General features: G+C 43.8%; 1 protein-coding gene across 1 annotated transcript in view; it reads right to left on the reverse strand.

The window, feature by feature from the left end:
* PPA1 (inorganic pyrophosphatase 1) overlaps nucleotides 1-12,647 on the reverse strand; it is a 35,359-nt gene extending 22,712 nt beyond the window's left edge. The window contains 3 exon segments of the mRNA XM_021700253.1: nucleotides 9,801-9,851; nucleotides 9,853-9,860; nucleotides 12,474-12,647. Coding sequence (XP_021555928.1) covers nucleotides 9,801-9,851; nucleotides 9,853-9,860; nucleotides 12,474-12,537 — 123 coding nt within the window. The 5' untranslated portion in view covers nucleotides 12,538-12,647.
* Nucleotides 12,648-18,469: the final 5,822 nt, after the last annotated feature.

The raw sequence follows: 18,469 nt of genomic DNA on the forward strand, positions 1-18,469 counted from the left end.
CAGGGTCCTGGGACTGAGCCCCGTGTCCGGCTCCCTGCTCAGCGGGAAGCCTGCTTCTCCCTCTCCCACTCCCCCTGCTTGTGTTCCTGCTCTCGCTCTCTCTCTCTCTCCATCAAATAAATAAATAAAATCTTTTAAAAAAATAAAATAAAATACTGAGTCAAGATTTTAGGATATTTAGTACCACCAATGGCTTTTTTCTCTAATCCCAACTGGTTTCAATTATGACTTAGCTCAATCCTGGATCTGTGGTTTTATTATCCCCATTGTTAGGGCTTCTCAGAACTCTGTTCCCCACTTCTACTATGCTCTGATTCTAAATCCCTGCTCTGGCATCAAGCTCTCAGCTCCTTATTTATAGTTTCAGAGGAAGGAAGGAAGAAGAGGTTAGTATCCCTAGTATGATTTTGACAAGCCTGTAGGAGGCAGAGGAAAGGTGAACCATAGCTTTAGCTCTGACTTCCCAAAGTCAGAGACATAACAGTCAGTCTTACTTCCCAGGTTTATAATAATTTCATCAATAAGAATGTCAATGTTAAAGGTGTCCAGACCCTAAGGAGATTAGAAAACTTAAGGCTAAAGTTAATTACATCACTCCATTAAATCAAAAAGACTTTATTTTTTTAAAAAAGATTTTATTTATTTATTTGACAGAGAGAGAGAGCACACAAGCCAGAGGGGCAGAGGGAGAAGGAGAAGCAGACTCCCTGCTGAGCAGGGAGCCTGATGTGGGTGGGGCTCGATCCCAGGACCCTGAGATCATGACCTAATCTTAAGGCAGACACTTAACCGACTGAGCCACCCAGGCATCCCTAAAATCAAAAAGATTTTAAGATTTTTTTTTTTTTTTTATTTGCGAGAGAGAGAATGAGAGACAGAGAGCATGAGAGGGAGGAGGGTCAGAGGGAGAAGCAGACTCCCTGCCGAGCAGGGAGCCCGATGCGGGACTCGATCCCGGGACTCCAGGATCATGACCTGAGCCGAAGGCAGTCGCTTAACCAACTGAGCCACCCAGGCACCCTCAAAAAGATTTTAAATAAAAGTATTTTAGGAATAGAAGAAATGTAACCTATATCATGATTAGTCTTTTAATTTCACTGATTAAACAGAAATATTACAATAGTATGGTGATCACAGGTTTTATCTCCAAACTGGTCAGTTTTCTTGTGGGTCAAATTAGTAGTCTAATGAGCTGTTTACTAATGAACAGGCTATAGCTATTTGGTAGGCTATTATTACTAAGGCAGTTAAGTATGTGTATATAGGGAACATGCTCTTAATTTAATTATATCCCATCAATGAATCTTAGTAGTAAAGTTAAATGTGTCTTTACTGGGAGACCTTTGAACACCCCATGACTTACCTGTTTCCAACACTGGATCTGAAGCCTACTGAACATGACATGCTATATTGCAAAATTATGTAAGTAGCTTAAATTAGCATTTCCAAGTTGACCCATCATGTGTTTCTCTGGATACCGTCAAGAGTCAAGCAAAAGCCAGACATAGGAATAAATATAAAATCACTCTGATTCCACCATCCTTCCTTTTATTTTTCTCTTTTGCAATAAAATTTGCAGAAAAACAGTGGTGGTAGAAAGGATTTTTTTCTACATATATCTAGAGATTAGGCATCAAGCAAGAGGCTAATAAAAAACAAGGGCTGTTTGCCTTTTTTTTTTTTTTTTAAATCTCTAGAATAGTTTTGGAGTATAAAATCCCTATCAGAAGAGCTCACATAATGAATAAGGAAATGTTCCAGCTCCATAAAGGTGCTTTTGAAAAGGGGTACCAGGGGCGCCCGGGTGGCTGTTATTAAGCGTCTGCCTTCGGCTCAGGTGATGATCCCAGCATCCTGGGATCGAGCTGATCGAGCCCCATGTCAGGCTCCCTGCTCAGCGGGGAGCTTGTTTCTCCCTCTCCCACCCCTCTTGCTTGTGTTCCCTCTCTCACTGTCTCTCTCTGTCAAATAAATAAATAAAATCTTAAAAAAAAAAAAGGTGTACCAGATTTCATCATTTCTAAGGATATAATTAAGTGCTACCAAGTGACAATGGCTCTTAACCCTTAGTTTTAGGTTTTGGCTTCTAAGTCAGTTTTTTTATTACAAGATATATACTCTAAGCTATTAAATGTAAATGGATTCCTCCTTGTGCACTGTCGGTGGGAATATAAATTAATGCAGCCATTATGGAAAACTGTATGGCAGTTCCTCAAAACCCAAAAAACAGAACTACCATATGATCCAGCAATCCCATTTCTGGGTATATATCCAAAAGAAATTAATCATAGTCTTAAAGAGCACTCCCATGTTCACTGTAGCATTATTCACAATAGCCAAGACACAGAAACAAATTAAGTGTCCATCAACGGATATGGCATATATACATAAATATATGTGTACACACACACACACACACACGAATATTATTCAGCCTTAAAAAAGAAGGAAATCCTGCCACATGTGATTACATGGATGAACATGGAGGACATTCTGCTAACTGAAATAAATCAGAGAAAGACAAATACTGTTTGATCTCACTTATAAGTGGAATCTAAAAAAGTCAAACTCATAAAAACGGAGTAGAATGGTGGTTTGCCAGGGGCTGGAGGAAAAGGGGAAATGCTGATCAAAGGGTGCAAACATTCCATTATGAGATGATTAAGTTCTGGAGATCTTAATGTACAGCATGGTTTAATGAAATTTGCTAAAAGAGTAGATCTTAAGCATTCTTGCCACACACACAAAAAGTAAATATGTGAAGTGATGAAGAGGTCAATTTGCTTGATTGGGGGTAAGCATTTCACAATGTACACATACATCAAAACATCACATTGTATACCATAAATACGTGATTATTTGTCAATCCTACCTCAATAAAGCTGAAAAAAAATTTAAAAATTTTTTAAAAGAAAAAGTAAATGGATTCCTAATTATTTCACTGACAAATGATAAAAGTCTATTTGAGGAGCACCTGGGTGGCTCAGTTAAGTGTCTGCCTTCACCTCAGGTCATGATCCCAGGGTCCTGGGATCGAGCCCCGCATTGGGCTCAGGCTCCTTGTTTAGTGGGGAGCCTGCATCTCCTTCTCTCTCTGGATGCCGGTCCCCCTGCTTGTGCTCTGTCAAATAAATAAAATCTTAAAAAAAAAAAAGAAACTTAATTGACGTGTCATAACTAAGAATAAGCTCCTATCCACCCCACTCAGATAAGCTTTAAGAGAACTAAATTTTAAGAACATATTATAACCATATTCTGTTTACTTTCTTCTCTTTATAAAATCAAGCAAAAGACTGCATTTCCAGCTGTCAAACTTTTCTATGATTTTCAATGACTAACAATTTTGACCACAGAACTTTTCCCAAGAAAAATGCACATTTACACCAAATCTTAAGTGTCATAGAGTTCACAGAACCTCAGAAACCCATCCGTGGCCATTTCAGGGCCCGGAGGTCACCAAGAATCTCTGGACTAGAAGACTGTGGAGCCTTTCCAAAGGAAGAAAGTTCTTATGCATTTCCTTTGAATTCTAAGCTTAAATAAATAAATAAAGCCTTTTCTTCTGCATTATCAAAGAGATATTTACTGTAGAAAATTTGGAAAACATAAGGGCACAAAGTAAAATCCACCCCACATACAGAATCACTCAAGGAAGTATAGCACAATGGTTAAGACCACAGGTTTCTGAGGGGTGCCTGGGTGGCTCAGTCGGTTAAACCGTCTGCCTTGGGCTCAGGGCAGGATCCAGGGCTCCCTGCTCAGCAGGGAACCTGCTTCTCTCTCACCCTCTGCCCTCCTCACCCCACCGGATGCTCTCTCTCTCTCAAATAATTAAAAAAAAAAAAAAAGACCACAGGTTCTGAGCCAGAATGCCTGGTTTTCAAGCCTGCCACCATCACTTACGAATTCTAGTTGCTGATCCTGGACAATGGGGCTAATAAAAGAACCCAGCTCAGAGAATGACATGATGGCTAGATGATATAATCCACAAAAGGGCTTTAGCATAGTACCTAAGGTACAGGAAGCATTCAACAAATAGTAACAATATATATTTTTAAAGATTTATTTATTTATTTATCTGAGAGAGAGAAAGAGAGAGAGCATGCTGTGTGCTTGTGAGGGAGGGAAAGGGAGACAAGGAGACACCCCCCTGAGCGTGGAGCCCAGGGCGGGGCTCGATCCCCGGACCCTGAGATCATGATCGGAGCCGAAATCAAGAGTAGGATGGTCAACTGACTGAGCCACCCAGGTGCCCCAGTAAAAATATTTTTTTTTTACAATGATCCTTTTTTTTTAAGATTTTATTTATTTATTTGGGAGTGAGAGAGCGAGAGAGACAGCAAGTGGAGTGAGGGGTAGAGGGAGAAGCAGGCTCTCTGCTGAGCAGGGAACCCAATTCAGGGCTCAATCCCGGGACTCTGGGATCAGGACGTGAGCCGAAGGCCGACACTTAACCAACTGAGCCACCCAGGCGCCTCTACAATGATCTTAAATGAGGTTTCATCAATAAGCTATATACACAGAATCATGGGACATCAGTGCAGAATGTAATCTAAAAACACCCACCAAGATTAACACTGCTCAGGGGTGAAGTAACCTGCTCAATATCGTAAGGCCAGTTAGTGGTAAAACCAGGACTAAAATAAAGATTACTTACTCCCGATTCAATGATTTTTACTCTATAAAATAGAGCTCTGAAAGGCTAAAGAAATAACCAGTGATTGTGCTCAATATCATCATCCTATTTGTTTGGTTACTGTTTACTGAGACTTTCCTATAAAGCCAGGCATTGTGGCTGTATGTTATATGCATATTTAATCATCCATCCCAACTTTATCTTTTTGACAAAGTTGACACACCACAGAGATTATGGTTAGAATATCTGTTTTCAAAATTTAGTCACCTGCAAGTTCATTTGAGGCAGGGAGAAATAGGAGTTTACTCTCAGTTATGACATGCTGATTAAGTTAATTATCATCAGTTTTCATCTGTTCCCAGTTCTAACTTTGGTTTAGAAAACATGAAACCAAAAGAGAAACAAAACAAAAATCCAGAAAACCCATTCCATAAACATACAAAGTTGGGGAAGTGTTTAAATTATTAATTCAGGGACATTTTAAAAATTTCCATTTAAGGAACTGTCTATAAAAAGAAACAGAAAATTCAAAACAAAACAAACCCTGTTAAGGAAGTGAGTAATCGAAAAAGCATCCACTTGAGTATATCCCCTCTAAAGATTTCAGGTACCATAAGATAGTATCTCTAAAAAGTTAAGAATGATATATAACTGCAGGGGCGCCTGGCAGGCTCAATGAGTAGAGCATGCGACTCTTGATCTCGCGGTTGTGAGTTCAAGCCCCATGTTGGGTGTAGAGATTGCTTAAAAATAAAATCTTTTTTTTTTTAAAGATTTTATTTATTTATTTGACAGAGAGACAGCGAGAGAGGGAACATAAGCAGGGGGAGTGGGAGAGGGAGAAGCAGGCTCCCCGCGGAGCAGGGAGCCCAATGCGGGGCTCAATCCCTGGACCCTGGGATTATGACCTGAACCAAAGGCAGATGCTTAATGACCAAGCCACCCAGGCCCCCCAAAATAAAATCTTTAAAAAAGAAAAAAAAGAGGGCGCCTGGGTGGCTCGGTCAGTTAAGTGTCTGCCTTCGGCTCAGGTCATGATCCCGGGGTCCTGGGATAGAGTCCCTCATCGGGCTCCCTGCTCAGCGGGGAGGCTGCTTCTCCCTCTCCCTCTGCCATACCCCCTGTTTGTGCTCTCTTGCACTCTCTCTTTCAAATAAATAAATAAAAATTTTTTTAAAAAGAAAAAAGAGAATGATAGATGACTGCAAAAAATATTCTGTTAAATTTCTGAAGCATCAACCTATTTGATTATATGCTTGACTTTTTTTTTTTAGAAGAGGAAAAAAGAAACATAGTTCCATATTTATATATCCTCCCAATAGTCACCTGGAAAACAAACAGAAGCCTACATTGTTAGAACAAGTATTTAACATCGAAGTTTAAGATACAGAACAGAAAAATACCAAACTCCTAAGTGTAAATATCAAGTCATGACGTTTGAGCATTTTAAGATTTAGATAAACTTAATCTACTCAGTGTTTCACACTGCTTATGCTATGCTCTGGATTTTAAAAACTTCTTTACCTCAGAAGTTTTATGACAGAAGATACTCTGAGCTACAGGTATTTTTATATGTGACCCAAAACAGACCTAGAGCAAATGACAAAATCCATCGAGTCCTTGCCTTTGCCTTCTTCCACTCAATGGATTTGGAAATAATCCAAGCAGAGTGTTTGAGTCACAAGGATTCCCAGAACTAGCTGATTACCTAGTGGCATATATACTAAATCGAAAACTGTCCACATTGAGAAGTTCTGACATGGAGCAGAATCTAAGCCTTTGGGCATTTTTCCTTAGCAGAGTTGACAGAGTCCTCATCATCACCCCTCAAATGACTGACCATAGTAGAGATAAAGTCAACGCCACACACATAAAAATGTATTTACAGAAACTTAATCACACTGGAATTTAAAAAAAAAAAAAATGGAATTAATCAGATCTTTTATTTAGGCTATAATCCAAAATAATTTCTGTGTACCACACCCTTTTTTGTGTTTTGTATAAACTCCCTTAAAAACAAAACAAAAGAACTCTTTCCTGCTTCTCAGACAGGAATCTCAAGAGCTGAGGTTCACTGAGGTCTGGACCACTGGTGAAATCCACAGTTGTTACAACAGCCTGTGCTTTGGAGCCAGCCCAGAGTGGTACAAAGGCTGAGTCTTCATTTGAGTAATCCCAGATTATCACCACAACCAGTCCCATACAAGATTTCAAGGAGTCGCAGAATAATCTGAGTAAAGATGTTTTACACAGCACCAAAATGTAGTCTCCGTTTCCTATTTTGGAAAACTCGGCACCGCAACTGCTAGAAGCATCTGACTGTTGGCTAGAATATTGTCCAGTTACTTACAGCTATGGTTTGAATGTTTGTTCCCCCCAAAATTTATTTGTTGAATTCCTAACCCTCAATGGTGATTGTACAGTAGGTGCGACCTTTGGGAAGTGTTTAAGACATGAGGTTGGAACCCTCATGAATGGGGTTAGTGCCTTATAAAAGAGGCTCCAGAGAGATCCCTAGCCACTTCTGCCACATAAGTACATAGCTAGAAGTCCACGACCAGAAGAGGTCCCTCACCCAACCATGTTCACACCCTGATGTCAGACCTCCTGGCTCCAGGACTGTGAGCAATAACTTTCTGCTGTTGATAAGCTATCCAGTCTTCAGTATTTTGTTAGAGCAGCCCAAACGGACCAAGACACTTAGAAACACAAAAAACCAGCTCTATGTCAAGAAAACATTTTTCTTCCTTAGCACATGTATATGTCAAGTTACCATCAATAAACTTTCAGTCATCATTTTATACCCCTTAACTACTCAAAATGGTGTGAGAGGTTACTGTAAAGACTTTGAGATATATATAGATATATATTAATTATACACCAGATAATCAATCCAATCAAATGATGCCAATTCAAGAGGAGCGAAGAATCCTGCAGTTCATATCAACTGCCAGGAAATCAGATGTAACAAATTAGTTTCTGAATAAACACAACTTTGAGAATCCCACAGGAGAACACATGCCAATTAGAGGTCCCTCCTGTAACTGTGGCATATAACTGGCCAGAGGCTCCAGTTGGAGCCCACCTCAGACAGGCTCAGAAGCAAATCCTCAGAAGTGAGTCTGGTCTAAACTAGACCCAAACGGAAACCCTGAAGTCTTGGAGGGGCCGGGGCACCTCCCCACGAGACACACCTGACAGGCACATAGGCCAGGATGGTGTCCATCAAAATAAATACGAAAAGAAAAGGACAAATTTAATAAAATAACACCACCACAACAAAAAAAACCACAATAGCCCGCCCCTCCAACTTCCCACTCAGGCTCTGGATGTTGCTGCCAATTCTCCGCTCCCTCCTCTACTGGCGGTGTGTGTCTTCTGGGATCCCAGGCTCTCTGGCTGGGGTCCGGGTTGCAGTTTGTTCTTCTGCTAAGTGTGGGACGTCCGGGATCCCTGGGCTGAGCAGCAGCAGAGGGCTTCCACTAGAGTGAGGGCTGGGCAGTCAGTGGCCCACCCTGTGGGGTGTGGGGCTGTGTTCGGCAGGGACCCCTGGGTCTGCACAGTTTACTTTAAACTCCATCATCATGAGGTGATTAAAAAAAAAAATCTCTATACCTAATGTGGGGCTCGAACTCACAACCTGAGATCAAGAGTCACATGCTCCACAGACTGAGCCAGCTGGATGCCCCAAAAAGAATTTTTAAAGGTATAAAAAAGAAGCAGACATTTGTCCTTGTGTTGGTTCCTAAATATAGTACAAACTTCTCCTATTGGGAAGGCGGCTAAAACAAGCTATGAATTAAAAAAATAATAACTAGTTAAATTTGTACAAATAATGCATGCTCTTTGTAAAAAGATTAGAAAATATAAAAAGGCAAAAATGAAAATAAAAACAGAAAGAGTCACTAGCAATTCTACTTCCAAAGGATCACAAGGACTTTGGAATATATAGCTGTAGACATTTTTCCCTAGCAGTGTAAGATTCCTACCAATTTGTGGTAAACCTATCAATTTGTGAGGTTTCTTCAGCTTACTGGTGTGCATAAAAAGACCTCTCTTTTTAAAAGTCTGTAGACTTGGGGTGCCTGGGTGGCTCAGTTGGTTAAGCATCCAACTCTTGATTTTGGCTCAGGTCATGATCTCAGGGTCGTGAGATGGAGCCCCACATTGGGCTCCACACTAGGCGTGGAGTCTACTTAGGATTCTCTCTCTCACTCCCTGTCTCTTCCCGCCCTCTCCTGCTTGTGCACCCGCTCTTTCTCTCTCTCTCAAAAAAAAAAAAAAAAAAGTCTGTAGACTTAACCTTTATTAACACTATGCGTCTTAACTCTACCAATCCATTAAAAGTACTAAATTTTCCTGTAGTCACTGAATACTCTAGTTTATTCTTGCTGTTTAATAAATATCCCACAACCCAAATTTTGTGCTGGCTATCTGGTTAATGTTATTTATTTATTTAAGATTTTATTTATTTATTTGACAGAGAGAGACACAGCGAGATAGGGAACACAAGCAGGGTGAGTGGGAGAGGGAGAAGCAGGCTTCCCGCTGAGCAGGGAGCCCAATGCGGGCTGGATCCCAGGACCCTGGGATCATGACCTGAGCCGAAGGAAGGCAGCCACTTAATGACTGAGCCACCCAGGCGCCCCCACCTGGTTAATTTTAAAACCACTTATGAAGTACTAAGATTTTAGTTCCAAATACACATACAAAAAGATCAATGTGATTTCTTTCTTTAAACGAAGGCAACTTTATTATTAATTTTTTAAAGATTCATTTACTTAGAGAGAGAGAGAGAGAGAGAGAATCCGGAAGCAGGGTCCCCGCTGAGTGCAGAGCATGAGGAGGGGCTCAATCCCAGGGTCCTGAGATCATGACCTGAGCAGAAACCAAGAGCCAGCTGCCTAACCAACTGAGCCACCCAGGCGCCCCTAAACCAAGGCAGCTTTAAAACATTTGTGTCTGTTCCTCTACTCCTTCCCCAATTTATAGTTGCTTCTTTAGCCAAATAATCTGGATTTAAGACTGACTTCTTATTTAGTCAATGTACCTTTAACTCACAGCACAATAACGCATTTTAAGCATTTATTAAGATATATACGAAAATTCATGTGGAACTAGCTGATCTGAGTAGAGAAACTACATTTAAATGAGGACATCTTACCTTATCTGCATAAATTGGAACATCATGAAATGGAGATATATATTGTCCTTTTTTCATTTTCTGCAAAATGAATTAGAAAAAGTTATTACTAATTTTTTTGTTAACTATTTCCAGATGCATTAAGTATACATTTTTAAAAATATTTAATTTTTTAGAGTAATTTTAGGTTTACAATACAACTGAAAAAAAGGTAGTGATTTCCCATATCCGCCCCCCTGCTCCCTCATTTGCCGAGCTTCCCCCCATTATCAACACTGTTCACCAGAATAGTGACATAGACATTTTTTATTCCCACACCAGAAAAACTGGTTGTATACTTTACCTTCCTGACCCCTCCAAGATTGGGTTAAGTTTTCATCCTATGCTTTCCTTAGGTGTCTAACAGATACCTCTACAATGAGGACAGGGGCTGCCTTCTATCATTTTGTATCCCCAGAGTCTAGCAGTGCCTGGTAAATAAAAGGGGATCAAATTGTTTTTGACTGATCTTACATCAGTTAATGGTTTACGGAACTAATGAAATAGTTGTGCTGGGGAGAAGGGGGGGGGGACGAACTTGCTGAATTATAAAACCCTGTTGTCTTAAGTAATGTTCCAGGAAGACAGAGCCATCTTAGATTATTATATTTCTTAAGGATAATCTAGTTGCAACAACACTTTCACAGGTAATTTCTATATTCTAGAGACCTAACTACCATATCCAAAAAGTAATTTCAAAACTTCCTTACTATTCTTTAAGAAACCTAAGGGTCAGTCCATACAATATCCCTTCACATTTAAAAACCAAGGTGGAATAGCAAAAACTGAGCAGTGACCATCCCCTGTCCCACTATGATCCCTTCAAAGTCAGCTGTGACTTTGCAATCCTATCCACTATCAGGTTTTTTTTTTAAGATTTTATCTATCTATTTGACAGAGAGAGAGAGAGAGAGAGAGAGAGAGAGCGGGAGCGAGCACAAGCAGGGGGAGCAGCAGGAAGACAGAGAGGAAGAAGCAGGCTCCCCGCAGAGCTCCCCATGTGGCTTGATCCCAGGACCCCCAGGATCACAACCCGAGCAGAAGGTAGACGCTTAACCAACCAAGCCACCCAGGTGCCCCTCCACTATCAGTTTTAAAGAGACTGACAAATATAACATTACAGAGGTAAAAAATCCTCTACTAAGGAAGGTGCTAAGAAATCTATGATTTAAAAAAACCCTTAAAATTGTGTTATTGCATAGTTGTTTCTAATTATTATTTCCTAAGTCCCAGAGAGTTCTATCTGATAAAAAGTTACTTTAGCCAGTGCCAAAGTCAAGGAGTGGTTATGGTCTTCCATAATGGCCATCAAATACTACCATTACAAAACCTAAGTAAAAACTGCTGTTTGAATACTGCTTGAAGACAATTCCCCAATCATCCCTCCACCTTCAAACTCTAGGGTCACCTCTCTAAATCCCTCCTACAGATAAATTCTGGAGCCAACACTAAATCCAGGAAAAATAAGTTAGTGAATTATTCGTCAAAAGTTCCCACACTACCCTTATTTAACTCCCGAAATTAAATAAAATGGGGAGTCCCATCGTTCCTGGATTTTGCATGGTAACCTTCAGCGACATGTGTAAACTTGAGTTCACTTTCTTTTTCCTCCCACAGCACGTTACTTTTTGCTAGGGACTTTGTTCTTTCTCTTCGTATTTCCATTCGTCCCCTCTATCTTGCTCTTTCCTGCCCTTCACACACCACACGCAAAGACTTCGGGGCACCTGCCCGTTGCCTTCCGAGGAAAACTGTTCTTTACAGTTAAATTAGAAACACCTTTGGTGACACATTTTCGAACGCCTCCGTTGTCTCCAATAATCTATTCCTGGTGGCTTGGGGCGGAGATGGGTAGAGATAAAGACAAACCCGAGGTAGCTTTCCTCCACCTGCAAGACGGAAGGTCGTGCGCCAGGGAAAGCGGAGCTCAGCCAGCCCGCAGCGTGCTGGGCTATAAGCGCAGCTTCAGGCGCGGACCTGGGGCAAAACTTGGCACTTTCTCACTCGTGCTTCCCAGACTGACGTCACCTGTTTGACTTGAAGGGAACAGCTTTCTGTTTCACAAGGCGCCTTCCCAGCATCTGTGCTACCGGGGACACCCCGGCGGGAGGGGCAGGAGCGTACCCTGGCGAGGGGTTCGGTCCTCCACTGACGGCTCCTGATCCCGGCCTTAGTTTCCCCGTCTGCAGAACGCGGGGCTGGATTTGACCCTGCTTGGTGCGCACAAGCTGAGCTACAGTTCAGGAATTAAGGTCCTTAGGGAGTCATCCACCCCGCCCCAGTTCCTCCAAATCAAGCAATCCTCTTACGAGGATCAGTTTACCCCCAGACACCTTTCTAGGGTGACTCAGTGGTTTCCTTTCCCCATCAGACGGTGCCCGCCCGAGCAGGACACCTGCAGAACTAGCCCGGCCCGGGGTCGGGTCCCACCGCGCGTTTGAAAGAGGAACGCCGAGCCCCGCCGTCCCGCCTGCGAGCGCGACGTGTGAAACCGGAGGCCGGCCCGGCCCAGGCCCCGGGGAGCCCGAGGAACCCGGCCCGCGCCCGGGACGAGGGGCGGAGCGCGGGCCGCAGGCGCCCGGGCAGGAGGCGAGGCGAGGGCCGGGAATGAATGGGCTGGCGGGCGGGGAGGGGCCGTGGGCCGCCGACACTCACTGAGGAAGACTCGGTACTCCAGGGTGAAGGGCGCGGCGCGCTCCTCGCTGCTGAAGTCGTTCATGATGCCGATGACTAGCCGCCGCCTCCGCCGCCGCCGCCGCCGCCGCCGCCACAGAGCCACTAGCCCGCACGCGGCGCCGACTGACAAGGAGAAACCTCCGCGCCTGCGCACCGCGGAGACTGGCGCCGCGAGCGGGGCGGGGAACGGCTTTAAGAGGCCACCCCACCCCCCGCCCGGCCCACTCCGCGCGCAGGCGCACTCCGCCCGGCCCGCGCGTCCTGTCGCCCCAGCCAGTCTTCCTCGGCCCCGCCTCGCGGGACAACGTCCTGGCTCCTAGGCCGGGCCACGTGGCTAGCGGCGAGTTCTGGCTCGGCGGGTGTTCTGCCACCGCCCTGAGTGCTGTGGGACTCTGACAGAGGTCAGTAAAGGGCCAAGTTATCAGCTTGCGCCAGCTGGGAATTGATCGGCGACCCCTCCCCCACCGTGCACCCAGGGAACTCTCACCCACACCCAGAGTAACTGTCTCAAAAGGAGTTCCGAAGTCACATGCGTCATCAGGCAGGCCCTGCCTTTGATCTTAAAGGTGTGCATGTTTAAGCGAATTTGAGGCATATTACTGAACCCCCGTCCCCACAATGGCCACCAGGTGAGTAACCAGCTCTACCACTTTCTAGTGTGGGACAGCGAGCAAATTGCTGCTAACCTTTCCGACTCAGTTTCTCATCTTGGGACATGGAGATAGTAACTATTATGGGTTGGTGGGATGATTAACTGAGTTGATACATGTCAAGAGTCAGAGGAAGAGCCTGGCTCGTTGTAAGCACTGTGGAAGTATGACTTGTTATTTCTACCCTCCCCAGTGAAGGAGGATTCACTCTGCCCCCCTCCTTGCTCAACCCACCCCGGGTCCCCAGGGACTTTTCAGTTGTAAGCATTGGGAAGGTCCAGGCATGCATTCAGAGTCCCTTGAGCACATTTCTCTCAGGCATAAGTTCCTTGGAGCTTATTTTATCAACTTCTGTTCTATTGAGTCAGGCCAGACCCCAACAGCTAAAGTCTGATTGAGGCTGTGGTCGATTAATTGAATCAGTTACTTCCCCAATCCTGTATGTATGTATGTGTATGTACACACACACACACACATATATATTTTTTTAAGCGTATTTCAGGGGTGTCTGAGTGGCTCCGTCGGGTAAGCATCTGCCTTCAGCTCAGGTCATGATCCCGGGGTCCTGGAATCCAGCTCCCCACTCAGCAGGGACTCTGCTTCTCCCTCTACCCTTCCCCCTGGCTCTTGCTCTCTCTCACTTGCTCTCTCTCATCAATAAATAAATAAAATCTTAAAAAAAAATGAAGTGTATTTCAAAATCCAAATTATAAATTAATAACTGATTATTCACTAATTTGATTATATAATATTTCAAAGAATGACTAGTTTGATGGGCTGGGTTCCTTTAAAAGATCTCGTTTTTCTGGGGCATTAAAATATGCTTTTTTTTTTTTAAAGATTTATTTATTTTTGAGAGGGAGAGGGGTGTGGGGGGCAGAGAGAGAGAGAAAATCCTCAAGCAGACTCCCCACTGAGCGCAGAGCCCACCACAGGGCTGGATCCCAGGACCCTGAGATCATGACCTGAGCTGAAATCAGGAGGTGGACCCTTAACCAAAGGTTAAGTAATAATAACCTTTGGCCCACTTAGCCCCAAGATAATATGCTTTAAAGACATTTTGATTTAAACTTTTTTATTTTAAAGCGGTGTCTACTATGGAAAATGAGATGACCCCTGTATTAAAAGAAAACCTAGTAAGATAATTTCCTAATGAGTTAGAGTGTTCCTCCCTTGTCTCCATTCAGACTCTCATTAATTTTCAGAAGGCCATGACTCATTGACCTTTTGAACAGTACACCACACTGTTTTACTGCAGTTGGAACACAGGGCAGGCAAAAAAAGAGTCGAGCAGGAATTTAGTCAGTAATACAATGTGTTACTGGAAGTTAAAGGAATCTCTGCAGAGTGACCCCTACGTAGGATTAAGTTCAGGGAGTTTCTTAAGGGGGTGCTCTTTGGATTGAGTTGCTCTATCAGTTTTCTGCCTTTGAGCCCAGAATCTTGTCTGTGACTTATGAACAGATGGACATGATGCAATTGTGTACTACAGGCACTTTCCCTTTTGCCTCCTGCCAGCTCAGAGCAAGATAACAAAGTCTTGCTGACTTCTGGACTTGCACACCAATTTTTGTTTCATCGAGTACGTTAGGAAAGCCAGTTAATATCATCTCCAATAAAACGCCACACCCTGGCTTTGCTGGGCCACAAGTCAGTGCTTTGGAACTTTCCCTTGCAGGCAGGGGTGGTGAGATCCATAGGCTCAAGTGGATGTCCTTCTGTTTCTCTATCTCCCTGGGGCCTCGCACAGTACCTGGCCTAGAGCAGATGTTTAATGAATCTTTGCTGGGCTAATGCATAGAGGAATTAATGAAAAGGAGGCAGATAATACCTTCTTAGGTATAGTAGTTTGACAAAGGATAAACCCAGCTGCTGCCAGACATGATCTTTCTTGCTCTGTAACAACTCCAGTGGCACTTCTTTTCAATCCTGTCCTCTTTGCTGTGGTTGACCCTGCTGGGTGCCTCCAGTTTTCTGATGGTCTCTCTTCTTTGGCTTATGACTGCATTCTCTTCTGACATTTCTGCCACTCCTCTGGCCACTCATTTCTCATTCTCCCCCTTAGCTTTGTCTTCATCGCTTCATCTTAATCAGCATTGTCTTTCTTACTTCTCATGTTCTCTGTCTCTAGAGGTACCCTCTCCCTAGATTATCTCATGTGTATATTTGGTATCAACTACCACCTACAGCTCCTGTAACATGAAAACTTTCAAATCTACAACTAAGTTCTATTTAACACTTATTGTGGTCGTTGTCTCTGCTAGGTGGTAGGGATGTAGCACTTAGAAAGACATGCTCTTGGGGCACGTGGGTGGCTCAGTCAGTTAAGTGTCTGCCTTCGGCTCAGGTCATAATCCGGGAGTCCCGGGATCAAGCCCCACATCGGGCTCCCTGCTCAGTGGGGAGTCTGCTTCTCCCTCTGCCTCTCAGCCCGCTCGTGTTCTCTCTCTCACTCTCTCTGTCTCTCTCTCTCAAATAAATAAAATCTTTTAAAAAAGAAGAAGAAAGAAAGACACGGCCTTGGCCCTCAAAGAAGTTATAGTCCAAAGGGAAGGCAGACTTCAGCAAATAATTACAATAAATGTGGATAAGTAGAGTGATAAAGTAAGTACAGGGCATTGCATTATGGGAAGAGAGAGCTCCTTCAAGGAAGTGAGACTTAACCTATGACCAGAAGGCAGAGAAGGGGTTAATAAGATGAAGAGGATAAGGCAGAAACCAGAAAGGGATTATTAAGAGATGAGACCAGAGAAGTAGGTCAGGGTTAATTGGTGGAGGGCCTTGGAAGGCATGATGTAGGGTTTGAACTTTTCCCTAAAAGCAATGGGCAGCTTAAGAGTTTTTAGCAGGAAAGGGGCACAATTAGAATTGCTTTAGAAAATGGCTCTGGTAGTGGCTTGGAGCCTGGATTGAAGTTTTAGCAAGACTAGAGGCAGGAGACCCAGGAGGAGGCGGCCACAGTGGCCAAGGGTAAAGATGGTGGGGCACCTGGGTGGCTCAGATGGTTAAGCATCTGCTTTCGGCTCAGGTCATGATCCCAGAGTCCTGGGATCAAGTCCCACATCGGGCTCCCTGCTCAGCAGGGAATCTGCTTCTCCCTCTGACCCTCCCCCCTCTCATGCTCTCTCTATCTCATTCTCTCTCAAATGAATAAATAAAATCTTTAAAATATATATACAATCAAAGGTATCTTTCTTTTTTAAAAAATCGCACAGGGGCGCGTGGGTGGCTCAGTCGTTAAGCGTCTGCCTTCAGCTCAGGTCGTGATCCTGGAGTCCCGGGATCGAGTCCCGCATCGGGCTCCCTGCTCGGCGGGGAGTCTGCTTCTCCCTCTGACCCTCCCCCCTGTCATGTGCTCTCTCTCTCATTCTCTCTCTCAAATAAATAAATAAAATCTAAATTAGATGGGGCGCCTGGGTGGCTCAGTCGGTTAAGCGACTGCCTTCGGCTCAGGTCATGATCCTGGAGTCCCGGGATCGAGTCCCGCATCGGGCTCCCTGCTCAGCAGGGAGTCTGCTTCTCCCTCTGACCCTCCCCCCTCTCATGCTCTCTCTATCTCATTCTCTCTCTCAAATAAATAAATAAAATATTTTTTAAAAAAATGTTTAAACCAGAGGGACTTTAAGAACAGAGAGTCAGTCAATAAGTGATAGAAGAGCGGAGAAGCCAAATACAGATTAGCAACAGCAGGAATTCTAGAGGGACCAGGTGGGAGGACAAAGCAGCGTCACCCAAAGGGAGGAGCTCAGGACCCATGGTCAGGAACTGAAGCCCAGCCGGCCTGCCTATCTGGAGATAGAGTTGCTCCTGGAGATGCTGCCTGGGGAAGGAAGGGGAGACGTATTCTTTCCCTTCCTCACATTCTCCATTCTCCTGCCAGTGATTCCCACTGGCTGAGCCCAGATGAAAGCCAACTGTATTAGTCAATTTTAACTAGTTATGCTGCTGTGATAAACAATATAAAAAAATCTCAGTTGCTTACAAGAATGAACATTTATTTCTCGAGTTTCACAGTGGTGCTATGAGTCACCCCTAGCTCTGCCTCATATGCCTTCTCATCTGCAGACTGAGGCTAAGTAGCATCCCCCAGCCTGCCCCTAACAAGACCAAGCAGAGGGGAAGAGGAAATGGCCAAACCACACAAAGGCTCTTAAGCTTTTGCTTAGAAAGGTGTATGTCCCTTCCACTCACATTCAACTAGCTAAAGCAAGTCATATGACCTTGCCTGATGCCAACAGGTTATAGAAATATACTCCTCCTGTAGCAGACAATGTAAATGGGTAACCATGTTGAGGGCTGTATAATTCTCCTACAGGGAGAGAAGCAAATAAATAGTAAAAATAATATTCTCTTATCACAGTCTACCTTCTTGGTCATAAATATTCATTTCTCTCCTTTTTGCATGAAAAATATACTCACTCTTCCTACCAAGAGTGACACCCAAAAGTTTCAACCAATCATGACACGAGGGCCAAAGTTTAGTATCTCATGATAGTCTCAGCATTATGCCACTCCCCCTGCTTGAACTTAAAGACAAATGTTATCTACCGCCCCCCCCACATCTATACCTAATACGAGATGGTTGAACAAAGACAGAATAAATAAGAATAAACACTTCTGTTCATCAAAAGAAAGAATGAGAGACTCACAACCATCACTGGTTCTTAGAATTCCCAAATCCTGCTGGGTGTAGGAAACATTCCTTGATTAAGTTCGAGTTCAGGTCCCTGGGAGTGGCCTGTGTTCTTCATAACTTGTGGCTGATTGGGGGCTGAGCAGCTTTCTCAGCTTCCTTCTGTGCACAGAAATTTGGGAGCCCAAATGCTGGTCTCCAGCAATCACATCTTTTAGCCCAAGTGTCTTGGTTGCACACCTCTTTTTACACCTTGAGTAGCATTTGACCTGCTTCTAGTCAGCTCTATGTGCCAATTACCGCACCTATAATTCTTTTCGAGACATACCTCTCTCTCTAGGCACCACTGGTAAGGGAAATTGAACTTACCAAGCCTCCGTTGGAGAGCCATGCTCTTAAGACTATTTTCTGAGTCACTTTATCCACCAAGAGACTCACTAGCAGCCACTAATCATGACCTTGATCTGGTCTCTGTCCCAAGGCTGAATTTTAATCTCTGCTTACAAAACAGTCAATTCTTTTCTGAGCTCATCTCTTTCTTGTAGCAGCCTGTCAAATGCAGCTAAAAACAACAAAGGCACACTCATAAAAATCTTTTTCCCAACCTTTTCACCTAAACTCGCAAGCTACTTGGTATGTAATCTGCCTTCTAAATGACCAAAGGCCACACCACTTGCTGCCCACCACTGGGA

The sequence above is a fragment of the Neomonachus schauinslandi genome, chromosome 6 (genome assembly GCF_002201575.2).
Source record: "Neomonachus schauinslandi chromosome 6, ASM220157v2, whole genome shotgun sequence".
Classification (NCBI taxonomy): Eukaryota; Metazoa; Chordata; class Mammalia; order Carnivora; family Phocidae; genus Neomonachus; species Neomonachus schauinslandi.